The sequence below is a fragment of the Dermochelys coriacea genome, chromosome 22 (assembly GCF_009764565.3).
Source record: "Dermochelys coriacea isolate rDerCor1 chromosome 22, rDerCor1.pri.v4, whole genome shotgun sequence".
NCBI classification, from domain to species: Eukaryota; Metazoa; Chordata; order Testudines; family Dermochelyidae; genus Dermochelys; species Dermochelys coriacea.
The window spans coordinates 7,744,339-7,772,094 of NC_050089.1; the positions used below are offsets into that span (position 1 = coordinate 7,744,339).

The window sequence follows — 27,756 nt, forward strand, 5'->3', positions numbered from 1 at the left end:
CCAGGATTGTTCCCATGTGGAGTTTTGGGGCCACCCCACTTTAGAAATAAGGATCAGCTGCAAAGTCCAGATTTGGACATGGTCTTCCCCAAACTTGGGGGGGGAGGTATATTCAGACCCAGGGCATTGGTTTGGACCCAATCTCCATTTTTGCCTGTCTCAGTTTGAAACAGAGATGGGCCCAAGCCAGAACCATTACTTGAAACACCTCCTTTCCTTCTTTAGGGAGCTGGCTAAAATGGATCAAATCATAACAACTGAACTATTTCTTACCATTAAAAAGGTTTGGCTTTCCGTTGAATTGGAGGTGGGGGTAGCAGGGAAGGAGGGATGTTGGTGAATCCATATAGAGACCTGGAATGAAAGGGAACAAAACCAAAAAAAAACTGGAGAGAGACTGAAACGAATCCCCAGATCCAAACAAGTTGGATGTTCTGTGGATACTTGCAATCCAAACTGAGATCAGGAGCCACAGTTCTCAACATTGAATAGTAATATCTAGCTCTATACAGCTCTTTTCATCCATGGATCTCAAGACCCTTTTTAAGGGACTTCCGTATCGTTGTCATCATTTTACAGATTGGGAAACTGAGGCATGGGGAGGTGAAGTGATGTGCCCGAGGTCACTGAGCAGCAGTGATCTATCCACTAGACTATATTGTCTCCCCTATTTATAACAGTGTTAACCAGACCCCCCAATTCTGGCCATTCCTCTATCTTTGGAGCATTCAAAATCTGAATCCCGACTTGGTGATGTAGATCCAGCTGTCAGGAAGAGAAAATTCTGGGTGCTTTGGTTCTGATTTTCCTCTGACAGCACTGTTACTCTGATGTATCCCCATTGCTTTCAGTGTAGCTAGTCCTGGTTTAGACTGGTGTAAGTGAAATCTGGATTGGGCTCCATTTTGGCACTTAGCCCCAGTATGTGTCTACAGAATCCAGCTGCTTGCACTGTGATTTATATCAGCATCCACAAATACTGTACTAATGGCTGATTGGAAACTCCTTTTCTCTTCTCCCCCCCCCCCCCCCGCAATGAATTATGAAAATCTCTTATCATATAACATGCTGTAGAGATGTGTGTAAATAATTTTATGTCCTCCAGCTCAGAAGAGCTTTGCTATGACAGCAGGCTCTGTTATCTGGTTTGGAAATCATTTAGACACATCTCTGCGGCATATGATACATCTCATTAGGCCTTATTTTAAAGAGAGCAATTGCTATTATTTATTTATTAATTGCTTATTAAGGCAGTTATGTATGTCCCTTTCATTTCAGGCATCTCATTTCATTTTTTCAGCTGTGTTCAGCTTTACATAGTTGCGGCTGAGCTCTGCACACCTGGAGGTCGGGCTGGCAAAGTTGGTATTATTCCGCCTGTCCCCTGATCTCCCACCTCTTCCTGCAATCCTAGGTTTGCTTGGGAGCCACTTCATAAATCAGAGCAGCTTTAGGACGGCAGTGAATTATCATAGCAGGGATATCGCTTATTAACCATCCTGCCAGCCCAGGATCATTGGAGCATGCATCATGCTTTGGCTCTGCCCCCCAGCACCACCGCTCCTGGCTTGCACCATGTCAGCTTCCATCTTGCTCCCTGAGGAGAGAACAGGTGGCATAAAGTCAACTATTCTGGCCAAGGATTCCTCTGCTCTGAGGGAACCCTCAGCTACCTGTTTAAAGCAGCTTGAAGCCCACATTATGCCACTGGAGAGGCACCAAGGGGACTTAGTGGAGGGCAGGACAGCAACCAGGACTTGCAGACCCAGATCAGACAGTTGATCTGTCACATTCCAGGGTACAATCCAGACCAGGGAGGGGTTGTATCACCACCTGCCCTGCAAACCTTGCCTGCTTCACAATCCTTTGATGTTGCAACTCCCAACCTGGGCCAAACAGTCAAACAACATGTAGGTCACACCCTGAGTGTCTGTGTATAACTGCCGTCCTGGTCCAGCAACTCGGACACTAACAGCCTGTCAGCGACACACCAGCCACACACTCTGGCTTCCAGCAGCCTGGGTTACTGCCTGCAGGGTGACCCCAACATGCTCGCAGTTCCGAATGTTCCCCAAAATGCGTCTTCTACACTGTCCAGCCCTCTCCTGGATAGTTCAGAGGTCAATTACCCTTGGGAGGGATCAGTATACAACAGTTTGCTACTTTAAAAGCAGTTATCAAACAGTTCACTTGAAACACAACACTGGATTCGTTTTTATGAAAAAATATAACAAGTTTATTTAACTACAAAGACATTTTAGATGAGTACAAGCGTAAGGTATTAAAGTCAGAAATGGGTACAAGAGAAATAAAGATAAAATGCCTTCTAGTAGCTAAACTTAACAACTAGACTTGGTTCAAGGTAAAATAAGGATTTTTTATCACTACCTCCTCATGTGTTCCTGCCCACATTGCTAACCAACATGAAAAGGCTGGTTCCTTTGACTTCTTAGGTGAAAGAGAGAGCCAGAAGGAGATAAAGAAAGACCGATAGCCTGGTGTGTTCCCCCCCTCAATTTTATAGTCCAATCACCCTTTGAAATGCATTTTCCTGAGGGTTAACCCTAGATAAAGTTTCTTTTTGCTGTGAGGATGGAGACATGGGGTCTTGTGATGAAAAAGGTTCCACGTTCTTGCTTGCTAAAATGCAGATGGAGCTATTCCTGCCCCTTTTCCTTGCCACTGGATGGTCACTTGACAGGTGATTAGCAATCAGTTTTGATGACACCTGGCAAAAGCACTGGCCCTGGGTTTGGGGAAATCTCCATGCTGCAGGCTGGCATTGCCATGTTTAATCACCCCCGAGCAAGAGAGATGCCAGGAGCAAAAGGACTGGCAACAACGAGAGAATTCCTGCGTGGGATGTCTTTATTTATTTATTCATCCTCATCTGGGTGCAGTTCCATCTGCAGCTTCCATTCGGCTCGAGATTCCCCACCCTTAGCTGTAGAAACACTGGGCCAATAATAAAACATTTTAATATAGATGTAATGGGATTACTACTGAATGTTAAATAATATCAGATTTATATTTACGGTCACTTATTTATTAAGGCTTTTCTCCCTTGTGCAGTAAAACCTTACACTCTATCTGTTACGTCTCAAGAAAGGCATTTTAAATAATTCATTCAATTAATTATTCAAACATTTAATTTCCATACAATAACCGTCATGTTAAATCTGAACATTGCATATTTAATTTGAAAGGGTAACTAAAGGCTCCTCTACCCCGTCACTCTCGTTTCCTTCCCCAGGTACTCCAGTGTCACATCTGCCTTGCTCCAGCTGACATTGATTCAGGCAAATCTTTTCATTCTTTGGGCACCTGAAGATTCCTCCCAACCCCTTCCTGAGATGTGGGCGAAGGGGTGTGGGCTCATTGCCAGTTGATGCATAAGAGGCTAACGATCATGGCTCATGTAGCTAAGTGGATTTATGTGCAAAGATCAGAAAGTGCATAATCAACTGATTATATACTATTATACGCCAGGCCAAAACTGTCCCAGGCCTCCAAACAAATCTAACAGCTAATTTGGTGGTAAGATGGAGAATGCAAGCGCTCCCAAGTCAGGAACAGAAGAGTTGAAAGATTAACCTTAACCCTGCCTTCTTAAAATTGTGTTTTAAAATGTGGCTATTCTTTACATTTGTCAGTTGATGTAATACAACCTGGAATGTCTAATGCAAACGTACGTATTGCTAAGTGATATTACAGTAAGTAGTGTCTTCAGACCTCATGTACTTTTAAGCCTCAGTGAGCTCTACAAAACAAGCCAAGTTTGATGAAAATGGATTCAGTAGTTTTAAACTCATGAATGGTCCAGAGCTGCATTAGAAAGGAAGTATGGATTTAGAATAAGGCACTGAACTTATATTTGGGCTCAATTGCTTCCTCTTCTTGTAGGACCTTGAGCAAGTCCCTTGATCTCTCTGCTTCAGATCCCCATCTGTAATGTGCGGATAATAAATACTTCCTTTGTCTGTCTTGTTTATTGAGACTGTAAGCTCTTTGGGGCAGCGACTGTCTCTTATTGTATTTACGTACAACTCCTAGCACAGTGTGGCTCCAGTCTTGGTCAGGGTATTGTTATGGGGCACACTCACCCTTAGAGCGCCTCCTGGCATCAGCACGTAATGTTGCCAGTGTCCTTGGCTCCGGCACCTCCTGCCTCCCTCTGGGTCTTCCGTACCTCAGCCCTCCGGCCAAGTCATGGAACAGCTCCTTCCTTCTGAGATACTCAGAGTCCCCTCTGATGTATACAAAAAGTTCTTGGCCCCTTCTATGGCTCAGCTCTCCAGCCTGAACCAGCCCCAAACTGCTGGGCCTGTCCAGTCCACCAGCTCTCTTTGCCGAGCTAACAACTGAAGGTTCCCAAGGGTGTCCCTTTCCCAGGGCTCTGACAATCCTTCTTCAGGGCTCTCCCAGTCACCTCCAAGCTGCAACTCAGGGCTCCTCCCCTACAGGAGCCCGTGTGCTTCCTGTGGGTTCCCCCTAGCCTGTAGTCCCATGCCTGCCCCAAGGAGAGCACTCTCTCCCTTCCTCTCACCTGGCATTGCCAGTCCTATCTGAGCAGCACCCGACGTAAACTGTACCGGCACTCTTCTTGTAGAACTCAGACGTTCTCATGCTGATTGGCTAATGAGCCAGCACCTGGAGCACCTACCTGCTCCCAGGTGTAGTTTGCAGGGTCAGCATGGGCCAGTTAGGTCCTGATTCTCCCTGAAGGCCCACTGGCCCGAGGACATGCCTGTCGGTGTAACTGTCATACTGCTAATAATAAACAAAATGCCATCTCCTCCAGTAGGCAGAACTGCTAGCAGCACAGCGTGCTTTAACACCATGCTGGGGCGTTGGTTCAAAGGGGAACACCCAAGGTACATCTGCGCTGGAGCTGGAGGTGGAATTTCCAGCTTGGATAGTCATACCTATACTAGATCCGATTGCCTGGCTAGTGACTCAAGTATATGCCTAGTGTTTTGGATGGGATCATACTTAGGGCTACTTGTGCCGCTGTGCCTATCCTTCCAATATTAGTGTACTAACTCGATCAGAGCTAGTGCAAGTATATCTACCCAAGCTGGAAATGACACCAAAAGCTCAAAGTGGAGACATACCTGCAATCCAATTAGACTGGCTCTTAGCAAGAGCTGAGATGACTCACCAAAATCTATGTACATTTCATCCACTATCATCTTCGTGCACTGCCCCAGGAGCTCTTCCATTCTGCCTGCATTTGTTCTGCTCTTGTCCTCCGGTGTATGATTACCAGATTAGATGTTGTGTTCAAAGTAGGGAAAATGAACTTCCCAGCAGTCCTTTAATTCATTACCCACCTTGCTTCCACTTAAAATGTACTTTAACTATACTTCAAACCACAAACCCTTAATCACGCTGGCATTCATAAAAAAGCCCATCTTTTTATTTTATTTTATTTTATTGCCCAGGGCTAGCATGACATAATCCCTTCCAGGCTGTCTTGGAGCACTTTACGGATCAATAAATTACTTACCTGTGTGGCAGAGGCAATATGTGCAAGGAAGACCACTGCAGTTGTTTTGTCTCAGCCAGTCCTCTGGAAAGGTCAATGTACGTTCCAGCTAATTGGCCATGCGTGGGAATCCAGAGAGATGGAGGTGGTGTATAGCAGAGGAGATGCTGTAGCCCAGGGCTGTCTTGCGTGGGTGAGAAGAATGGGAGTAGCAGTGGTTCTTTATGTTATTCATGAATTTTCAGCTGGCATCAATAACATAGCTCCATTGAAGTTGATAGAGCTATGCTGATCTACAACCTCTGAGAATCTGGCCCTACATTTCCTCTTATGGAAAAGTCCTGAAGAAAATACAATAATGATGAAGAAACCTTGAGAGTTCTATGCAAAGTATTCAGAACACCTATGGAATGTATAGAATCCTTTCTATAAGTTATTTTTTTAACCTATAAAATTCCATAGCAGGGACAGAGTTTTCTATTATATGCGATAGGATGGTCCAGTGAAACCCTATAACAGAAAGGGAATTATTTTCTGTTCAGTTCTACAGGGCTATTTTCATGACAGTTAATAGAGAGTTTGTCTCGCAGTGACCTCCTCTCCCATCGGAGACCACACAGATCACATCCCATCCCCTGCTCACTTGGCAATGTGACACTGGGGAAGGCTTTAGCTGTTTTCTTTCAACTCTCTTTAGTGCACAGAGCACTAAGCCCCTTTGGAATATGTCTTGTCATGCTGTTTCCTTTTGCTCTTCATTTCATATCCGTTCTGCTCCTTCTACTCTCCTCCTGCTCATGTGTCCCTAGAGACAGGACTTCCTGTTCCCCTGTATGTGTATATAGCCCCTCATGGCCAAGGTGGAGTCTGCTCTACCAGGCAGCTTTGGCCAAGGAAAGGCACATGCAGGAACACAGCAGGGAAACTCCTTTCCACCTACCTCAGGGACATCTGTTCCAAACCCTCCAGAGTAAACATGCTCATCGGAATAGTACAACAGACATAAGAAAGGGAAATACTTATTTACAGAGGGATGGATGGAGAAAAACAACAGGGGGAGAAGATAGGGGGAGTGGCAAAACAGGGTTACATCCAGAGTTCCAGTGCAGCAGTGAGCTGTGGGTGCAGAGCCAGCGCTAGGTGTAAGCAGACTAAGCAATTGCTTAGGGCCCCACGCAGCTCAAGGGGGCCCCCTATTCACTTTTCATTATGTGTTGTGGTGGGGGGGAGGCCAAAAATATTCCTGCTTAGGGCCCCCAGTGGACTAGCACTGCCTCTGCTTGGGCGCTCCTGGTTATCTTCAGCGCTCATCCGCTATCAACAACCAACCCATCCGGTGTCCTGCTGCTCTCCACAAACCCACACAGAGTAACAACCCATCACTTAGCTAGCTACAGCCTCCCTCCTTATTCCCCATGCAAAGTCACAAACCCCAGTACTCACAGCCCCATACAGTTCTGGTCAATGGTGGCTCCAGTTTAGGCTTCTCGTGTGATTCCTTCCTGGCACAGTGCTCCTTCTGGGTCCCATCTTGGGACGTCCCCAGTGAGCCACTCTGTTCCTCCCAGGCTTTGTGCTGATTCTCGCCTGCTTCGCTGTGCGAGGACCTACTCGATGTAGGAGTCTGGAGCTACAGACACCCCCACGTCCCTCTCACGCTCCCTTTCTTGACTCCCCTCCCCTCAGAACAGCCGAGCCTTGTACTGCCTCAGGGCGAGGTTTTAAAGCGGCTGTGCTCTCTAAACCCCACAGGGTTATACATCCTACCCTGGACATGCTGCCCAGCCATCTGGTTCTCTTCTCCCCCATGCTCTCCCTGGACATTGGTGAATAGCAGCACAAGTGGATCTCATCCCTGAGGGCACCACTGTATTCCTCTCCTGTGTAGTGGCAGCTCCTGGAGGCAGCTAGGCTGGCTCTGTCTCCTGGCTTCCAGCTTCTTTCAAAGGCCTCCAGGATCTTCTTCATGACATAGAGGTAGCTGCAAATAAGGGGCTTGAATCAGCACCACGCCATGCGTGAGCTCTGGGCACCCCACCAGTGAGAGCTCCACTGGCCCCAGTTTGGGAACGCCTGGCAGAGAGGGTTTTCCTCCAGTGAATCCTCTTGAGGACATGATTCCAATGGAAATGGGGAGTAGGTTAAGGAGGGATCTGGGGTTAAGCAGATCCGGGAAGGAAGTGGGGGAAGGGGGAATGTCATCTCCAAGTCCTTCACTGCCGTGTTAGATGGGGCTGAAGGGCTGTTGCTTAGCTGGTAATTGTGAGATGGGGAGAATCCACCTACGCCTACAGCTGCTCATCCACAAATACACACAAAAACTCCCCCTGGCCCTCCCCAACACACACAATCTGGAGAATTAGAGTGAAACAGTCAAACTGGAACCTGCTGCCTCCTCACTTCTCCCTGTATGTCATTTCAGTGTCTCCCAAAATTGTTGAGATCTCTTCCGATATCTCCATCAACGAAGGTGGCAACATCAGCCTCACCTGTATAGCCACAGGCAGACCGGATCCTACAATCACCTGGAGGCACATCTCCCCCAAAGGTAAGATGGCCACATGCGGCCTCATGCATTCCTAGTGCTATCCCTGCAGTAGGGGCTTGGGGCACCAGCAATTCCCACTCACAAAGACGGATGTGATGCACGCTGCAAGGAAGGGACTCCGGATGGAGGCTGGAATTGTGGCCACAGAGTATCTGCAGTTCTGTCTGGTGGCCTAGAAGGAAGACTCCATCCTTTCCTGCCCCAGGAATTGATCCCGAGAGCACAAACGGTTTTAGACTATGTGCTGAACAGAGGATTCAGGGTTAACAGGGCACAAATTCTCAGTTGTGTTTGTGAAGAACCTGCACTAAGTGTGAGTTTGTTTTTTTTATCATGATTGTGGGTTGAATGCTTTCATCAGACTAGTGTGATAACTGGAGATGTTAGTGAGCGCAAGTCTGATCAAAGGCAACGTTTTGTTTTTGTGTAGGACCTACACAAAACACTATTTTAAAAATGCAATATTAAAAGTTACCATTGGGATTTATATATCAGTGCCAATGAGAGCTGGAAATAGTAGTGCAAAAAGAAGGAAATCCACTAAATAAATTGCATGAATTGCCATCTTTCATTAATTAATAAATAACAGAGGCCTATAACAGTGTGGATTTGATTGCTGGAGAGTTAATTCCTATAGGCACAAATTCAGTGATGTCTGATCACATTTCAAAATACTTCCCCAGTGATTTTATTTAATTTCACTTTGAGTTGTGCGATCTCCAGCGTTTCTCAGATGCTGTTGAACCAAGAGGTTAGATCAGTTCGACTAGGATGATGACTGGAAGGCTTTGAGTACTGGGGCTCTGGTTGCAGTGCCCGCCAGCCAGCTGTCAGGTTAGATCAGGACAGGGTCTGATTGTTTGTGATATCGGCAACTCTCTGCCCTCACCCTGCATGGAGTGAAAGAACCTCAGGGCTGAATGCATCTATTAGACAAACTTAACTACCCTGAAAAACGTATCCATTTGCCCCATTGTTCCCAGGTGTAAGTCTATATTAATCACTGCAGTGTCTCATTAATCCCTGTGGACAGAGGGGTGGAGCAGGGACCCCGACACCTCACTCCGTTCCTTTCCTGTCACTTACAATGGGCACCTTTCGAACGGGTCTGTTACAAAACCCAGCCTTCCCTGCGTGCGTTGGCCTCTCTGCTTGAGATGGATGCACCCCACATGGGCCAAGCTGCCGAGCAGGCCCTTCATGTGGGTGATGGATAAAGTCCGTGCCACAGATCTCTGTGTGCTCCCTCCCATAGCCGAGCATCTAATGGGACTGGATCAAGGTTACTGCCAGTGCATCTATCACGATCAGCAAGCGTTTATGGTAGGGTATCTCTGCATTGGTCCATTTGCTCCCACTCCCACAGCCATTCATCTTCTTTCTTTCTTTCTTTCTTTCTTTCTTTCTTTCTTTTCCCTCCCCCATAACCCCCTTTCGCTCTATTCCCCATACGCCCCTCCCCATCCCTGAGGTTCTGCCACTGCTGTCTTTCAGAGGGGCTGTTATCTCTGTATGCTGGCATCCAGCAGATTCCTTTCCCCAGGGGAGCTTTACCTGGGCTTGAACCAGATGTTTCCATTTTACGTAGGTCTTAGCTGCTATGGAAACTGAGGATGCACCAAGGGGAGAGGAGTGAGCTAATCAGAAATTACCTGTGGAGTTGGATAATTTACAACAGTAGCTGTTACTAGATTTCTGGCCCAGATTAGAGATTCTGCATTTGAAACCCAGTAGAACTAATCACCGCACCAACCACGTGGGGCTGGGCTCTGGCGAGCTGGGAGTGCCAAGCTCAGAGTTGGCACAGAGCAGCTCCGATGCCTGCCTACCTACCAATTTATTGCCAGACATGCCATCTCTCTCTCATGTGCTAGCTCAATAGCTATGACTGCACTTGATCTGTCCTCGTCTCTCGGTGTCTCCACCCACACCCACTGTACCATCTCAGCACCTTTACAATAACTGAGGGGGAGGGGGGAAGGGGCACCTATCTGTGTGATTATTTGGCTGTCATCTAGCTATGTTTGGGCATCCTGAGACCTCAAGGTGAGCTACATGCTGTGAAAACTCCCCAGCTTTGTTAATCCCAAGCAACTGCATTTGGACATGGTTCTGTAAAGAGCCTGACAGCGGATCCTTCTAAGTGGCACTGTGGTTCAGAGGAGCAGGGAGGGGACTGTAAGCCATGTATCTGGCTCTGCCAATTGTTCCCCGATGACCTTGGATGAATCACTGCCCAATCCTATGCCTCAGTTTCCCTCAGCTGGATTCTCTGCAGTGGGCGAAATGGTGAAAAGCGGCACAGGGAGTTGGTTATAGGTCCCATGGTTTCCAGCACCTGCATACATTTGAGTGGCTAATGAGCATATGTAATCTGTGCCATCAGTGTGAGGTCTTTCAGGGACCACCCCTCATGCCAGGGATGAGGCAGGGATGGCTGGTGTGGAAGCTGGTTCCGCTGCCTTTCCTTGCAGGAGCTACCCTGTGTAATGTGAATTTTCTGCTGCTGTTTTCTAGCCGCTTTAAGTTCAGTGACTCATCTTTCCCCCGAGCTCCTTTCCATCCACTCCCAGCTCCTGTGACAACAGAGGAGTCCTTGGTACCTGATTTCTAGAAGCCTGCATTGCTCTGGTACAGAGTGATATATATGCAGCAGCTTGCACTCATAAACCCCTCTGAATGCATGGTGCTCATCGCTACAATCTTAACCACACTATGGGAGCTGCATTCACACCACTTGTTTCGAGGGGGGTGCAGGGGGGGGATGCTTTTCTGGTGTTGACCAGGTTGCTACTTGTTGGGCGGGGCGAGAGGTGTTATTTCCACCATTTAACTCTTCTGCTAAGAGCTGGAGCAGGTGAATTTCCTGCTGGTGCCATCTCTGTCACTGAGTCACAGGGGCTTTGAGTGATCTCTTCTGTGTCTGTGGCTGAATGCTTAAGGCCTTTGGGGAGTTCCCCTGCAGGAGCCACCTGCCATTCCTTTGCACATGTCTCCATTCACGGGCAGCAATCTTTCCAAATTCCTCTCGCTGTGAACGGAAAAAAAAATAGGATCACTGCGGCAAACGGCTTTTGAAAAGAGCTGTATAAAGCCTATTCCAGTTTAGCCAAGATTTCATTCTATAACCCACGTGCTTTCTCTCTGTCTCCACCTCCTCTGGGACTCTCATAAAACTCTGCCAATGCATCTTTCTCCTGATGTGCAGCCCACTCTGTTCTCCCAGTTCTGAGACCCCACCTTGCATCTCTGCCGATGCACCTCACTCTGCAGCAGCCCCCCTCATCTTTTTGTCCTGCACCACAGCATATTATTCCAGCCAGGCACCTCTGGTAAAACTTAAACAGCAAATACAGCCATCCCACTGGGTCAAGGAAGAGCAGGTGCTTCAGTCGTCTGTAGTCTAGTGGAGCGGGGCAGAGGGTCTGTACAATTGCTTAGTGCAGAGATCCAACAGCGTTGTGACTCCTACCCCAACTTTTGGTGCATCTCTGCTGAGAAGACCCCTCCAGCCATCAAATGGGACCCAGAGGCTCTAATGGGCAGTTCAAGCCAGACCCACCAGGCACCCTGCCTTCAAATATCAGTTCAGCAAAAAGGTGTCAGGAGCCTACGCTCTGGCATCTGGTGGACTGACATGAGCACCCTGGCCGTCAGCACTGGTGTCAGAGCCTACGAGGCACTGAGATCATTAGGATAGTAGTCAGGAGAAAATTTTTCAGCTGTGTGAAATGAGGAAGCAGGAGAGAGAGAAAGTCAGTGAAGGTCAAGAAATAACACACTGTGTGGGAAGCAGCAGCATCCTTCCCGAGAAACCACCCCCACTGCAAAAGAACCTTCTTGTGTCACTTGTGCTGGAGACTTGTCCCCGGGCTGCTTTAGAGATGCTCTAAATTGGCTGATTTTGGAGGCAGATCTTGCACTCTGCTAATTACTAGAGATGGGCGAGGTTCGCATTTCACAGCGCAGAATACATTTGGCTTCTCCCTGTACTGAAAATCCAGCTCTGATGCAGTTCAGATGCCAACCCAAGTCGCACAGATGGGCCCCTGCTCCCCAAAAGGGATGGAGTCCAAACACTCAGGGAATGGGAGAAGGTTTTGCCCCGAAGCCAGATTTTGGGGTTCCAGCTATCACTGCTGCTTCCATCTTTCATAAGAACATATGAACAGCCATACTGCATCAGACCAATGGTCCATCTAGCCCAGTATCCTGTCTCCAATAGCGGCCAGTGCCAGATGCTTCAAAGGGAGTGAACAGAACAGGGCAATTTCAAGTGATCCATCCCATTGTCCCATTCCAACCTATGGCAGTTGGAGGTTTAGGGACCCGCAGAGGATGGGGTTGTGTCTCTCTGACCATCTTGACTAATGGATTGGATTGGCGATCCCTTGATTCGAGGACGATCTCTACCACGGATTTACATATGGGTCCTGAGATGACTCGGGAGTCCGATCCTGGAACCGCAAATCCGCCCACAGTAGGTACAGACATTTTGTGGCAAGCCAGCTGCCTGCTGGGAGAAAGTTCTTTCTTTTTCCTTCCTTCTCTTTCTCTTTTCAGCTTTGAGGTCAAGGCGCTTCTCCTCGAAGCGGGCCACTGCCTGATAGAGGATATGGCGCCATTGGGGTCTGTTGGTGGCTTGCTCCTCCCAACTTGTGATGTCCACATCAGTTTTCTTAAGATACGAGTTCAGTGAGTCTTTGCAGCATTTCCTCTGATCACCACAGGATCTCTGACCATGGGCAAGCTGAGAGTAGAGGGCTTGTTTTGGGAGGCAAGAGTCTGGCATCTGCACACAGTGTCCAGCCCAGTGAAGTTGGTGCATTAGGATCATTGCTTCAATGCTGGTGACATTGGCTTCAGCGAGGATGCTGGTATTAGTGCAGCGATCTTGCCACTTGACACAAAGGATCTTCTGGAGGCATCATTGGTGGTACCTCTCCAAGCTCTTGAGGTGCTGTCGATAGGTCGTCCATGCTTTACATCCATAGAGGAGTGTAGCAACAACAATTGTCTTGTAGACCTGGATCTTGGTGTCCTGCCATAGGTCATGGTCCATGAAAACACGTAGGAGCAATTTCACAAAGGAAGCACTTGCACACTGGATCCTGTGCTGGATCTCACTGTCGATTTTTGCATTTTGAGAAAGTTGGCTACCGAGGTATCGAAAGTGCTCAACTGTCTCCAAGGTCTGACCCTCGATGGTGATTTGTGGTGGGTCATGTGCAAGGCCTGAAGCAGGTTGATGGAGCACTTTAGCCTTCCCCATATTGAGTGAGAGTCGCAAGCTTCAGTAAGCCTGGGACTTGGCTAATAGCCATTGATGGATCTGTCCTCCATGCACTTATCTAATTCTTTCTGGAACCTAGTTATACTTCTGGTCTTTGCAACATCCCCTCATGAGTTCCACAGGTTGCCTTTGTGTTCTATGAAGAAGTACTTCCTTTTCTTTGTTTTAAACCTGCTGCCTGTGTATTTCATCAGGTACTCCCTAATTCTTGTGTTATGTGAATGGATAAATAACACTTCCCTGTGTACTTTCTTCACTCCATTCAAGATTGTATTCACTGTTAGCAAATCCCTCCCCTCCCCCCTCCTTAGTCATCTCTTTTCTAAGATGAATAGTTCCAGTCTTTTTAATCTCCCTCCTATGGATGCTGTTCCATCCCCCTCATCATTTTTCTTGCCCTTTTCTCTACTTTTTCCAATTCTAATATATCTTTTTTGAGACAGGGCGACCAGAACTTCACACAGTATTCAAGGTGTAGGCGTACCAAGGATTTAATAGTGTCATTATAATATTTTCTGTCTTATTATCTATCCCTTTCCTAATGATTCCTAACATGGTTAGCTTTTTTGACTGCTGCTGCACATTGAGTGGATGTTTTGAGAGAACTCTCCACAATGACTCCAAGATCTTTTTCTTGAGTGGTAACAGCTAATTTAGACTCCGTCATTTTGTATGTATAGTTGGGATTATGTTTTCCAATGTGCATTACTTTGCATTTATCAACATTGAATTTCATCGGCCGTCTTGTTGCCTAGTCACCCAGTTTGGTGAGATCCCTTGTAACTCTTTACAGTCAGCTTTGGACTTAAATATCTTGAGTAATTTAGTATAATTTGCAAACTTTGTCATCTCACAGTTTACCTACCTCCTTTTCCAGATCATTTATGACTACATTGAACAGCACTGATCCCAGTCCAGATCCTTGGGGGACCCTGCTATTTGCCACTTTCCATTGTGAAAACCGACCATTTATTCTTAGCCTGTTTCCTGTCTTTTACTGATCCATGAGAGAACCTTTCCTCTTATCACAAACTGGGATACAGTATCCCATACCATCAGGTTACGGTCACTCAAGTGTTTCCTTGGTTACTGGCATTTTACTTTTTTGGTGTAAATCTAATGTTGTCATGGTGACAGCAGTATTGTCATGTGCGTGTCAGCAGACCCATGACAGAATATCTTGGCTAGACAAGAGTACAGCTTCAGGAGCTGTGGGGGACAAGAGAATCCTGAAAGTGAATAGAGTGGTCGCTCTAATAGCGAGAGGCAACACTGCTGGTGAACCCAGGGGCACCTATCCATGGATACGACAGAAATCAGACTCATCTGTAAACAGGTGGCATTTGTGGGGATTTAAGGCACGTGCTCAGGTTCCGTGTGCATAGGGCTCTAATGCAGGGATCTGGGCTCAGGGGTCCAGTCCAGGTCCAAGGCTTGATGGGGGTCCCACATAGACTGATTGCCATTTAGCATGATGGATTCCAATGCAAGGGGCCAGAATAGTGACTGCCAAGGTAACGAGGCACCCAGATGTAGGGCTGAGGCTGTGATTATTAATAACAAGCCAGTTCACGATGGCTTTGCAGATGGAAAATTCCTGTTTCATTCAGTGAACCTTGGGGTTTGCCTCAATGGGGAGGATTAGAAACAGTAGTTGGGCAGGGTCCACAGCTGAAACTCAGCTGTGGATTATCATTAGCATAGCCATGAACCAGGGTGACCTTTGGGCCAGACTTCATCAGCTGTATGTATAAGAGAAGAAGGGTGGTCCAGTGCTTAGGACAGTCACCTAGGACTTGGAGAGACCAGAATTCAGTTCACAGCTCTGCTGTGAACTTCCTGGGTGGCCATGGGCAAGTCAGTTAGTCTGTCCATGCTTCAGTTCCTTGTCTGTAAAATGGGTGTACTAACACAGACTCCTTCATCGGGCTGATGTTAATATAAATACATTAGAGGTTGGCAGGAGCTCAGACACGGCACAAATGGCATCCAAATTAGGATCTAAGATAGATGAGATTTTGGCCCAAAAAAGGCAGAGGTCTCATGAGATCCTCTGCCCATACTTGCAACAGCAGCAAATCTGGGACTAGACTCCAGGCTTCTTGACTCCCAGCCCAGCCCAGCCCCCTGTCCACTACACCAAGCCAGTTCTCTATAACTTTTGGCAGGGCTTAAAAGCAAGGCAGGGAATCTTGAGGTGAATGAGTTGGTGGATTGGAAGTGGATTTGTTCAGGCTACTTGGTCTGTGAGAGCAGTATGGAGCTGGACCGAGGGGCGGTCGGGGTGTTTCAGGGAGCCGGAGAGAGTGTCGTCGCTGGACTGCAGGGTGGTCAGGACTTCGTGGGGAGCTGGGCCTCAGAGCATTGCAAGGGAGGGGGGTCATGGGGAGCTGGGCCACAGGGCGGTCGGGGTGTTTCAGGGAGCCGGGCAGAGTGTCATCGCTGGGCTGCAGGGCGGTCAGGGCTTCGTGGGGAGCTGGGTCGCAGAGCATTGCAAGGGACGGGGGTCATGGGGAGCTGGGCCACAGGGAAGTTGGGCACATGACAGGGCCCTGGACCGTGGGGTGGTCCAGGTGCCTTTCACCTGCTGTGGTTCTATCCATGATGCTCTCCTGATAAACACGCCTTTCTTTTGGAAAGAAAATCATTCTACCCACTCTCTCCAGACCAGGCTAACAGCCGGGAGAGAGAAAGGCCCATTCTGTTGCGCCATTCCACCCCCACCACACACACCCCACGCTCCCTGAGCGATGTAGCGAAAGGCAGTACATGCCAGGGATGCAGCCAGGAGGCTCACAGCAGTGTCCCTGTTCCGGATAACACGCACGCACAGAGAGAATGAGAAACTTCACATTGTGTTGTCGTCACTCTAGCCCTGTCTCGCCTTGTGAGCCTGTGGTGCATTCAGCCCATTAAAGCCATTACAATTCAAAGAATTGTGACCCCCCCTGCCGAGCAGATAGAGCAGAGTCAGGTGCAATGCAGAGGACTCAGAGAGGCTGATGTGAGGGGCTTGGCCATGGGAAGACGTGTGGAAGGGTGGGAAAAGCTTTAAAAAAAATCCCCTTGCATTGTGGAAACTGGAGTGGATCAGGGGATCTGTCTGTCCTAAGTTATCTATCTGTGCATCTCATCAGTCAGTTTGGCTACATCTATAGCGCTTATCACTGTGCAACCCATCCATTGCTGAGTGGGATGATGGCTAGGGAAAGAGATTGCCTTTTAAACAATAATATCTCTAGCCCTGCAACAATTGTCTAAGCAATTTGCCAAGCAGAACCCACCTCTTTAAGGTCAGTTCTCCAGGCCAGGCCAGCTCAGCTCTCCAGAAAGACCATTTTTGAGACCTCAAGGACATTCACAGCAGATGTTGCCCCTTAAGCCAACTACTTAAGTTCAGTGTCTCCAGTCCTCGTGGTACTTTGGGTAGAAATGGGTGTGCTTCCTTGAGAGAGTCAAGGAAACAGATGACATGGGAGCTGAGACAATGGTTGACGGACGAATTGGGTTATTGATAGTCAGGGTAATAGAAAGAGGTTATTTGAAAGCAATGGCGAAATAGACTGATGAGTTGAGGTGTTCATGCGGGGAAATGGGAAACCCCAGTTAATGTCTAACTCAAAAAGAGACAGTTTGGTCATATTTTATATGAAGGTGGTTCTTATAAAGGGTTAATAAATGGCTAATAGACGATTTAATAAATGATGAATTAGTTGTTGCAGATTGTTATAGAGTCTGATAGGTTATGCATAACCGTGACATCTAATCATTTGTAACATCTTCTACTGATGTGCTTCTGAGTGTCCCGAAACCGTCTGTAACAGGCTTATACCAGCTATACCAATACCAGCTATTGATTAACCCTTTATCAATCATTTAGAAATGGAACCTTAATATAAAGTTTTGACCAAACATTCCAGCGAAATAAATACCTGAGTCAGAAGGGTTTGGTTGCTTTGGTCCAAAGGATTCCAGAGGATTTTGGTCCAAAGGACTCTAGACTCCAGAGACTGGGAGTCAGGACTCCTGGGTTCTATTCCAGGCTGTTTCATTGTTCATGTTAAATGCAGTCATGCTCTCTCACCCTTGTACTCCTGTGACAGGCACTTTGTAGGATATGTACATTAGGGAAGGTTTTTGTAGACTATGAAGCTCACTTTGTCGCATCTGATATGATTAAGTGAGTGAATGTGATGCGAATAGAGTATGTAAGATCATCTTGTCTTGGTCTGTTTTGTTTTCCTCCTCCTTTCTTCCCTCTGCTTTATGTCTGTCTATGCTGCGGCACGTTTCTGGTCAAGTTTCTTTCAAGAATCAAATGAGCACCAGTGAGTTCTGACACCTGGCTCTCAGTTGAATTGTCTTAACAATTGGCCAAAAATGATAGGAGCTAGAGGGCCTGGTTTCCTCCCAAAAGGCCAGATGAGGCTTGTTGAGGAAAGCAGCGTAAAGCACCAGAGAAGCCCCAGATAAAAACAGCTCAACTGAATTTATGGGGTGATTGAAACATTGGAAGATACCAACCTCTGGCAGCTTGTTGCTGGCTGGGAAACCTGATTTTTACTTGGGGGTGGTTGGGTTTTTTGTTGTCTGCAGTGTTTTGGTGATGTCCTTTCCCAGCTCAAGAGATGAAATAAAACACCCTGACTTGTTTTTTGAAAGCCAGACCTGCCACTCGAGAACTCGCTGGTTTTGCAGCCGCCTCTGTTAAGTCAGGCCTGAGATTACACATAACTGTGACATGTAATCATCTGTCAGCACCTGCTACAAATGTGCTCCTGACCATCCCTGAGCAATGCCACTCATGTCTGTAACAGGCTTATAACATTTATTAACCCTTTATCAGCCATTTAAAAATGAAACCTTTGGACTTTGCCTTTCCCTGTGCTGTGACAATTCCCCTTCTCCTTCAGAGCAGCAGTCCAGGGGTTGGATACCTCGGGCTCTCAGCATTGTACCTGGATCCTTTCTCCCACATGTGTCACAACTTCAGCTCCAGCAGTGGTTGGTAGAGGCCAAAAGTTGTTGTTTTCTGACTGATGTTTATTGGCCCATGTGGAATACATTTGTGGTTATCAACCCAGTTCGTACCGGGCAGGCATCCATCACAAAATAGACCTTTAATTAACACTGTTTTGTTCCATGCTTAGCATAGGAGACTGGGGGGTCAGAACTGCTGGGTTCTCTCCCAGCCTTTGTCGTTGATTGGGGGCAAGTTACTTCATCACTCTGTGTCAGTATCACCATCTGAATCAGAGGGCTTGATAATGTTGCCTTTTCTTGTGCGGACTGGTTTGTGAGGCTCAACTAATGATTATCCATAAGGCACTTCGAAATCCTCAGGTGAGAAGGACTGTAGGGGAATACAGTATTGTTGGTCACCACTTTGGGACAGGGAGGGCAAGGACTGATGGGCCACAGAGAATGGACGGCCCCCTGCTCGAGAGACTTCCCTCCAGATCAGGGATGGCAGGGCAATGCAGTAGGGAAGCAAGTCCTGCTACTGCCTGTGTTGTACATGTCCTGGGGTTAAGCAGAGGACTGGAGTCTCTAGGGCGGTCAAGCTGGCACCTTCTTGGCATGGTAGATGCTGTCTGGGTTTCTCATCGGTGTCCCTTTCCGGTTCGATCCCCATACGCTCTGTATTTTTAATACCCTCCCTTCCTGTTTTCCCCCCTCATTTTTTGTCCCCCAAAATCAGAGGATTCCTGTGGCCTTGCGGCTCCTTCCCATTTTGATGATTCCACCCTCCCAACCAGGCATCACGTAGGCTGGCACGAACCCCACCTTCTCTGAGCATGGGCATCACCCAAGAGTCTTTGCTCAAGTGTCCCTCACACTTTGTGGTGGTCCCTCCCTGCTCCTGATGAGAACGAAGGGCTGCTCTGAGGCTCCACCTCTCCCATGGTAGGGCACCTCCCACCAGCACTAAGTTCTCCAGATGGACTGGGGAGGCCACGGCATGGCTGGAGCTGGTGAGCCATGGGGAGGCCTGTCTTTTTCAGTCCTCAGATGAGAATGTCATCTTCATCCGAAGAGCCAGTCCCAGGCTTGGGATCCAGCTAAATTAATGGAAGCATTTCAACAGGCTCCAGTCCTGTTGGCAGCTCAACCGTCCCCTTGTTTACTGTTGAAATAATTACTGCTTTGCCATAATATTAGCTCTGAGCCGTGACTCCATTACCATTATCGCCAGAATATTACCCATTTATTATCTCCCAGCATGCCTGGAAGATGAACACTAGGCTTTAGAGACCAATTGTTTTACAGCAGACAGGATCTTGGTGTGCATTGTTTAATGAGGTAAACTACATTATAGCCAGCATTAATTTGGCTGCAGTGCACTCCACTCAGTCACTGTTAACCTGTAAATCTGCCACTGTTTTTGATGTGCACTTCATCACACAGGGCTGGAGAGATCATTTGTGAAAAAGGTCACTTCCGACATCACTGAGGCAGCGAAGGGGGGAAAGGGCTGCATGCAAGTCTGGAGGAGAGTGGGGGGGGATGCTGTGCACATGGCACCCATGCCAGGCCACACCAACAGAGCCCCTTATCAGGCGCTCCCAGCTCTCCGCTTGCTGCTAGCACTGCTCGATGCAGGGAGAGGGGAGATGAAGTGAACAGTAATGAGCATGGACTGCGGCAGAAGAGACAGAAGCAAGAAGATAGCAATCTCCAGCGCTGTCTCGTTTGCAGCCCGCAAGGGGGCTAGGCAGCATGGGCCAGCCACGTCTGGATAACGCACCAGGCAAAACCAGCCTGTGCCGGAGTTATCTTAAAGAGTCAGGACATAGGGCAAGGGTCATTAGCTTAACCCCTTCCCTCCTAGGAGCTGTGTATGTGGCTTGGTTGGCCTGTCTGTCTATTATATGCCTGTCTGTCTGTCTACAGTATTCTGTCTGTCTGTAGCACATCTAGAGAGACAGGATGGGCAAGGCAATATCTGTTATTGGACCAACTTGTGTTGGTGAGAGAGACAAGCTTTTGAGTTTACATGGAGCTCTTCTGGTCCGTCTGTTATGTCTGCGAGTGGAAGAATAACCATAAGAGATTGTTAGTTTTGATCCATTTGCTTCTTTTGTTTTGGAGAGAGATTTATCGGGCATAGCGTCAGTGTAACTCGTAGCAAACACTCACTCATTTAACTCACAGACAGGTCATCTTGCCGCTCCGAAATGAGCATGTAATTCACAACACGTGCATGCTGTGACCAAATGAAGGGAGCCTACTTCAGCTCCATGAACTCAATAGACATGTAACGCTCGAGATGCTGAGCATCTGTAGCTCCCATTTAAGTTCACAGCAAAACATCATTGACTTAATTGGTTCAGCAGGATCTGGCCCAATGGGAGCTGTAAGATGCTCAGCACCTCACCAAATTAGGCCCTGAGGACCCAATGGCCAAATTCATCCCTGGTATAACTCTCTCTGATGCTCTTGGAGTTACACCAGTGATAAAAAGAAAAGGAGTACTTGTGGCACCTTAGAGACTAACAAATTTATTTGAGCATAGGCCTTTATGAGCTACAGCTCACTTCATGCTCAAATAAATTTGTTAGTCTCTAAGGTGCCACAAGTACTCCTTTTCTTTTTGCGAATACAGACTAACACGGCTGCTACTCTGAAACCAGTGGTAAAGTTTGTTCTAAGGGTCTAAACCAGATCAACTGGCTTTAGTGGAGAATGGGAAAAAATGCCATTAGAGCTTCACAGCATGCCTTACTCCAGGAAGTAACCCTCTGCTAGCTCATCTTCTGTCAGTGTAACAGACTCGGCAGCAAATACTAGTGTGCTTTTGTTCCTTCCATTGTTTCTGAGCAGTGGGATTTTTCTGATTTCCAGTATTGCTGAGATGATTGAGCTGAGTCGGTTTGTTTGTGCACTGGGCTCTCCAAATTAAAATCTGCATTAAAAGAATAGAATCCCCCAGCCACAAATGGGTTGATGTATTTCTCTGAACTCTCCAGCTTCCAGGAGGGATGCACAGTACCTATATGTGGCTTTGCCACATCCTCTTCTCCCTCCTCACCACAGGCAAGTTGTTCTGGATTCACTAACATCAGGATATGACTCTTCCTGCAGTGTTTCTCTACAGGTTAGCAATAGACACACTCCAATCTCCGAGCGCCCCTTGGAGTGTCCAGCCCTGGTCCCCTGGACACGCGCAGTATTCATAGATTCACTGCTCCCAAAGAAGCAGTACACCCCAATTTACCAGTTTCCGCTCAGATCACTGCTCTGTTTAAGACACAGCACTTAGATATGTTCATAGTGAAAACAAGTGCAACATTGTTTAACAAAGTAGAGATTCAAGAAGTAGTAAATGAAACTATTGGAATCAAATGGTAATATGTAAAATAAAATCAAAGTACATGTTCTAGAGCCTAGACTTCATTGGCAAAGTACTTTCCTGTCTAATGAAGTTTAGCTCACCCAAAGTCCTTGCAGCATTTTCCAGCAAGTTTGGCTGTGACTTGCCTTTCCTTAGACAGAACTCACTGACCATTTGTCTCCTTGGGGAAGGATCTGGGGTGTACCTCAATAATCCCAGCTATACCCCCAAAATGTTCTTCACTTATAAACAGGATACTCCCCCTGCTGTTTTGTTTTTTTCCTACAGCTTTCCTCTCTTGTCAAATGTGCAATCTCCTGATTAGTGTCAAGCCCAATAATGCAAATAGGCCTCTGTTGTGAAACAGACAACACACCACAGATACATGACAAGCCAGAGAGAGATAAGCATCTCTTCCTTCCTGTCTGATTTGACCTTCTGTTGACCCGCCATAACTTATAGCCCTTAAGAACGTAATTTTTAACGCAAGATATGTAATTCCTTAAACATTACCCGTACACACATTTAACAGTGATGGTGGCAGCCACTGGGCTATTGGTTCTTGGTGGAGACCTCAAGTTTACCACCCTTTGGTAAATTTAATATACATTCATCTGACCCAATGGGTCCCTGTGAGACTCTGTGCACCCCTTGTGCCTTTGCCAGTTGGCATCAAGACATTCTTGAATCAAATGGTAAAGGGCAGGATACTTAGATTGCAAATTCTTTGGAGCAGGGACTTCAGGGTTGGATGCTATAGAAGGATGGGGGCTTCTTTCTTTCTTTCTTTCTTTCTTTCTTTCTTTCTTTCTTTCTTTCTTTCTTTCTTTCTTTCTTTCCATAGTAGAAAGAGAGAGAAAATGAGCTTGAGCCTCCCAGATTTCCTCCCCCCTCTTTAGCAATCAGAGTGGCCGAAGAATGGCAATCTCATTTCCCTGGTAAATGTGGCGCATTGTCTCCGTGGCTCACTCGGGCTTGTGCGGCACTCAGCTGGCATTGTGAAGCGGGGGAAGAGCAGGGGATGGGAGTAGCTGAGATTCAAGAGATCTCCACACAAATTAAAACCTTTTATCAGCCTCTAATAGCTGTGCAAACTAATTGTATTTTGGCCAAACTTTGCCAGTGACTCCCCTGAGGTATTATTATAAAATTCTGAGCTGTGGAATCGCGTCCCCATTCTGTCAACACCAGGATGCTTCAGCTACAGAAAACTCGGCTCCTGCTCATTTTAGCTGCTGTGATGAGGTTTGCATAAGCTGTAGAGGTTGTGCTTGGGGAGGTTGGGAAGCACAGCTGTATTGTAACATGTGGCCTGGGCTTGTTAAGCAACACAGCTAAAGACAGGGCTGGGCTGAAGGGAAGAGCAGTGCAGGGGTTTTTTGTACAACCCCTGACAGCCCGCCTTATTCTTGTTTTGCCTTCCCATAGGCTGTGGCTATTGGGTGTGCTCAATTGGTAGCATAGAGGGTCAGTTTACAAGTGGAGGGGGGAGAGTGGTGGGAGTCCCCCACACTCCACCCACAAACTGAGTTCCACTTGTGACACCAACATGAGACTGTGCTCATAGTAGATGGTGCAGATCGGGGTGTGTTTGGTGCATTAGTGAAACAGCAATGCTGATGTTCAATTACATCATTAGGCTTCAGAGTGAATACACCATTTAGCTGAATAAAGAGCATTCCTCACCTCTCTGAGCTATTGTTTCAGACTGTGTGCAGACTGAAGACAGGTCTTCACTAACAAGTTAGGTGAACCCAGCTGCGTTGCTCAGAGTGTGAAAATCCACAACCCTTGAGTGATGCAATTAAGCTGGCCTAATCCCCAGTATAGACAGCACTAGGTTGACGAGAATTCTTGTGCTGTACTGCTGTAGCAGTTGAAGTGTAGACATAGCCTCAGGCAGACATCACCATATCGGTTATCACTCACTGAACATTTAGTGGGTTTTATTTGCAAACACAAGGTCTAGAGTTAGGCTCTGATTTTTACTGGTGATCTAGCCCCCTTGCACCACTCAGGCTGTTAACACACCGGAGCTGGGGCTGGCCAGCACCAGGATCAAGGAGCCATAGAGACCCCAATAGGCGCTCAGACACGGGGGAGAATCTCTCCCTGCATTTTTCTTTTTACAATGAAAGCTGAGTTTCTGGCACCCAAGACGGTGCCCCCAGGAAAAAGCATCTACTTGCTCTCAGAGATCACTTGAGGTCCTTACTCATCTATTCCCTGTGGTTCCATGAACGTGGGCTTCAGGATTGGGCCCAAGATGTGCCGAGTAGCCAACATACAGCTTTGGGTTAAAGAATATGGCCCCAATCCTGCAGCCTTCTCTCATATCCATTGTCGCTTACTCCATTGGTCCCAATGACTTAATTGGGGCTCAGTATAAGTAAGGGTTTCAAAGACCAGGGAGTGGGGGGCACAGATGTTAGACCTGAGGGCTGTTGCAGGGCTCATGGCAAGCATTTGGACCAGGCAGTTTTCCCTCGGCCTGCCCTCCTCTGCATGCTGCAGCTGTGAGGACCCTGGGTTCCTAGCCAGAGGCTGAAGGAATGGAGGGAGGAAGCTGTTGGCAAGTGGGCCCGTCCCTCACCAAAGGGCCCTGAGTTGCATTCTCATCCCTGCCATCTGCTGCCCTGTCTCATGGGCTCCCACAATTGGCTTGTCAGATTCTTGACTCCTTCCCAGTTGTCACTAATGACACTGCAGGTCGGTAAATCATGTCAGGCAAAGAAATGACAATGAGAGAGAGAAAGGGGGTGGGCCCTCTGCCATGCCGGGAGATACGCTAGTATCCAAAGCAACTCTTCTGGCTAGGGTCACACTTAGACACACCGTCTGGGATCCTGGGGTGCATCTCTTCTGGCACTCAGGGAGCTGGGAGTATGCATGTATGTATACTGACTCACAGCCCTGAGTATGCATCCTGCACTTTTAGGGGCTGGGTAGGTTTCTGGCCCAAGTGCCCTGCCCATGCAGCCTTCGGTGGTTAGATATTAAGGTGAGGGGAACCTTAGAAATACCAAAGGAAGAGAGAGAAAGAGAGCAAGATCCTGTACTAAGATCCTGTACTCTTGGCAATGGGTGTGTCTCATGGCTCAAGTGCTTTGATGTGGGGGAATCCCACTGCTTTGGGAGCTGAGTCCCCCTGGGATTAGTATCCTGAGTTACAGAACTGTAGGCAGGACTGGATTTGCACCTTGCACGCCCCTAGGCAGGGTTCCCACACTGCCCCCGGTGGCTGGGCCAATGTGAGGGCCCCTGCTCTGAGCTGCGTCCCACCACCCACGGGGGCTTGGAGCTGTCCCCCCCCCACGTGGCTGCCGAGAGCTGCAGGGTCCCCCCAATGCCTGCAGCAGCTCGGAGCTGCAGGGGACCCCGCTACCCAGAGGCAGACAGGATCTGCAGGGTACCCCCACTGCCCACAGCGTCTTGGAGCTCATAACTACTGTGGGAGGCAGGGATACCACCACTTTTAACTTTTAGGTGCCTGACTGCCCAGCGCCCCACTGCCCTCAGACCCCCAACTGACCAGTGCCCCAACACACACTGCCCACTGCCCAGAGCTCCCTCACAACCCCCCCCCCCCCCGGAGACCCACTCTCCTGCACCCTGCTCCCTAGCCGCACTCACCGGCCCCACTGGGAGGTGATTGTGTCCACCGAGCTGAGTGAGGAGTGCTCCAGCAGGGCTGGGTGAGGCTGTCTTCCCCTCAGCCTGCCCCACCACCTGCTGGGACCCCGGGAGCAGCAAATTTTGTATTTTTAGTCACCCCTGGAATGTTGGCACCCCATGCACTTGCCTACTGTGCGTAATGGGAAATCCTGCCCTGTTTCTAGGTCTTTTTTCTCTTGGCCAGCCTCCCTCATTGGGCCCCCCAGCATCCTCCCCATCCATGCCAGGCTCCAGATCATGCACAGACAGCATGCTGTTTCTTTGCCACCTCAGGCCACAACATGCTTGTTTGCATTCCTGCTGTGAAGGATCTGCAGCTAAGGACAAGGCAAGGAAAAACCATGACGTGTCCCAAAATCCTGCAGGCGTGGTGTTGGACCTGGTGGGAGGGACAGACCCCAGTTCCTCCCTCCTTCCCCCCAGTCTGCCTGACAACTCTGAGCTCTTTCTCTGCACAGATTGCTGGCTAATAGGGTGGAGCTAGCTGGAGTGCTTTCTATTAATGGAGCAGAATATAAACAGAATAAAGCCTTCATTTCCCAGGCTGTGGTTTCATTATTAATATACTTTACAGTTCACGGCTTGTTCATTTGCTTCCATGTTTTCTCAGCTGGTGTAATCTGCACCTTGGAGTGAGAACAGTCATAAAATTTCCATTTCCAGTTGAATGTGCGTCCAATTCTCCGTGAAATGTTCTATCTGTCGTGAATATGAAGTGCACCAGGAGCCCAGAGCTGCAGGATTAGGCCGGGAGGATTCCCAGCACCCTTTCAGGTCTGGGGAAGCAGGGAGGGTTTGCCGGGGCATAGGTGCGAATCCTGCTTATAGCCTGAGTGGCGTCGAGAGCTGAAGTGATGAAGAGAGGAGTGTGTGGGGTTCCTTGGTGCCTGCTGGGAAGCAGGGAGAAAGGTGAAAAGCTCTGAGGGGTGAGGAGAAGAAGAAGGGAATGTGGCAGAGGGGGAAATGGAAATTGGATAGAGGGAGAATAAGAAGGGCATAGGGAAAAGAAAGAGAGGGAGGTGTGTGTGGATGAGGGTTGGGGAGAGAGAGGAGGAGGGAGAAAAGATGGGATATTGGGAAAAGAGAGGGTGGAGAGGAAACAAAAGGGGGGGGGTCTGAGGCCTTCGTCAGAGCTGGGATTAGAACCCAGGTCTCTTGATTTTCCCAGAGCCAGTGGGGGATAATTAAAAAAAAAAGGCTGTAAATGTTTGCATTAATTCATAAACAACTCCACGTTAGCTATGCGTGGGTCCCTTCCACAAACGTTGACTCCATCAAGTTGCAACAAACACTTGCAGAAAGGAGCTATAAAGTCCTTTTCATGAGCCATTGCACGGGGCTTGTGCACTCATCCAGTCAGAGAGCAGAAACCATACCATGCGACTTAGCTGGCCAGTGGCAGGGTACCAACCATGCTCCAAGAGCGAACAGCAAAGAGTGTCCTAGATTTATTTGAGATCAGTTCCATTTTGGGGGGGGGGGATGCATCCGATGAAGTGAGCTGTAGCTCACGAAAGCTTATGCTCAAATAAATTTGTTAGTCTCTAAGGTGCCACAAGTACTCCTTTTCTTTTTGCGAATACAGACTAACACGGCTACTACTCTGAAATCTTCCTCTTAATGTTTAACTTGGATCACACCTGCCTAAATTTTGTTGTCCCATGGCTCCGTTCCATCCAGAGGCAAGTGCCTCTCCTCACACGGCTTGCTAAGGGATTAGGATGTTAGCTGCCTGTGACCAGGGACAGCCAGGCTGCTTTGGGCAGTGTGAATCTATCAGGATTTAAAAGCTAAGCAGGGTTAGGTTTGACTTTAGCACTTGGATGAGGGACTGCCCAGGAAAACCCGAGGTACTACAGCAAGTGGGCCTGCTGCTTTGGCAGGGGACACTGCTCCCTGGGAGGCAGCACTTTGTAGGGGGGTTGCGTGTTTGAGAGAAGACATGGAAGCGGAGACCCTGATCCATTGTGCTCACTCAGGATCCTGCAATATTTGCATGAATATTAGGCTGGGCTGATTCTGTTCGGCTGCATGCTCTCTTCTTCCTTTGGCCTCCGAAGCTGCGTGTGTGGTTTAGCTGTGAAGCAACTGCCCCATGCGGAGGTTGCAAAGCACGTTGGGATCCTCCAGGATGAAAGGTGCCACTGCAAGATCAGATGATGGGAGGATGAAAGCAGGAAGCTGCCTTTCAGGTCCGCTGGACTCCCAGTGGGTTCAGGGCAGGAGGCTGGGAAGTGGCAGCAGGATATGGGTCAGAGGTCTCTATGTAGCAAAGGCATTTGAAAATGGGAAAGTGAGAAGATGTGAGAGCAGGAGGAGAAGTGAACTCTGATGAGTGAGGCCAGGGAAGCAGAGAGAGAGGGAGGGGGTGGATTCACACAACACCTACAGGCTTAATGGTAGCAAAGGCATTCTCA

At 48.1% G+C, this 27,756-nt stretch overlaps 1 protein-coding gene across 12 annotated transcripts in view; it reads left to right on the forward strand.

The window, feature by feature from the left end:
- The window catches only part of NTM (neurotrimin), a 669,964-nt gene that overhangs the window by 575,203 nt on the left and 67,005 nt on the right, over nucleotides 1-27,756 (forward strand). For all 12 annotated transcript variants that reach the window (XM_043500940.1, XM_038380967.2, XM_038380972.2 and 9 more), the window contains one exon: nucleotides 7,911-8,036. In XM_043500940.1, the coding sequence (XP_043356875.1) occupies nucleotides 7,911-8,036 (126 nt within the window). The remainder of the gene's footprint in view (nucleotides 1-7,910; nucleotides 8,037-27,756) is intronic.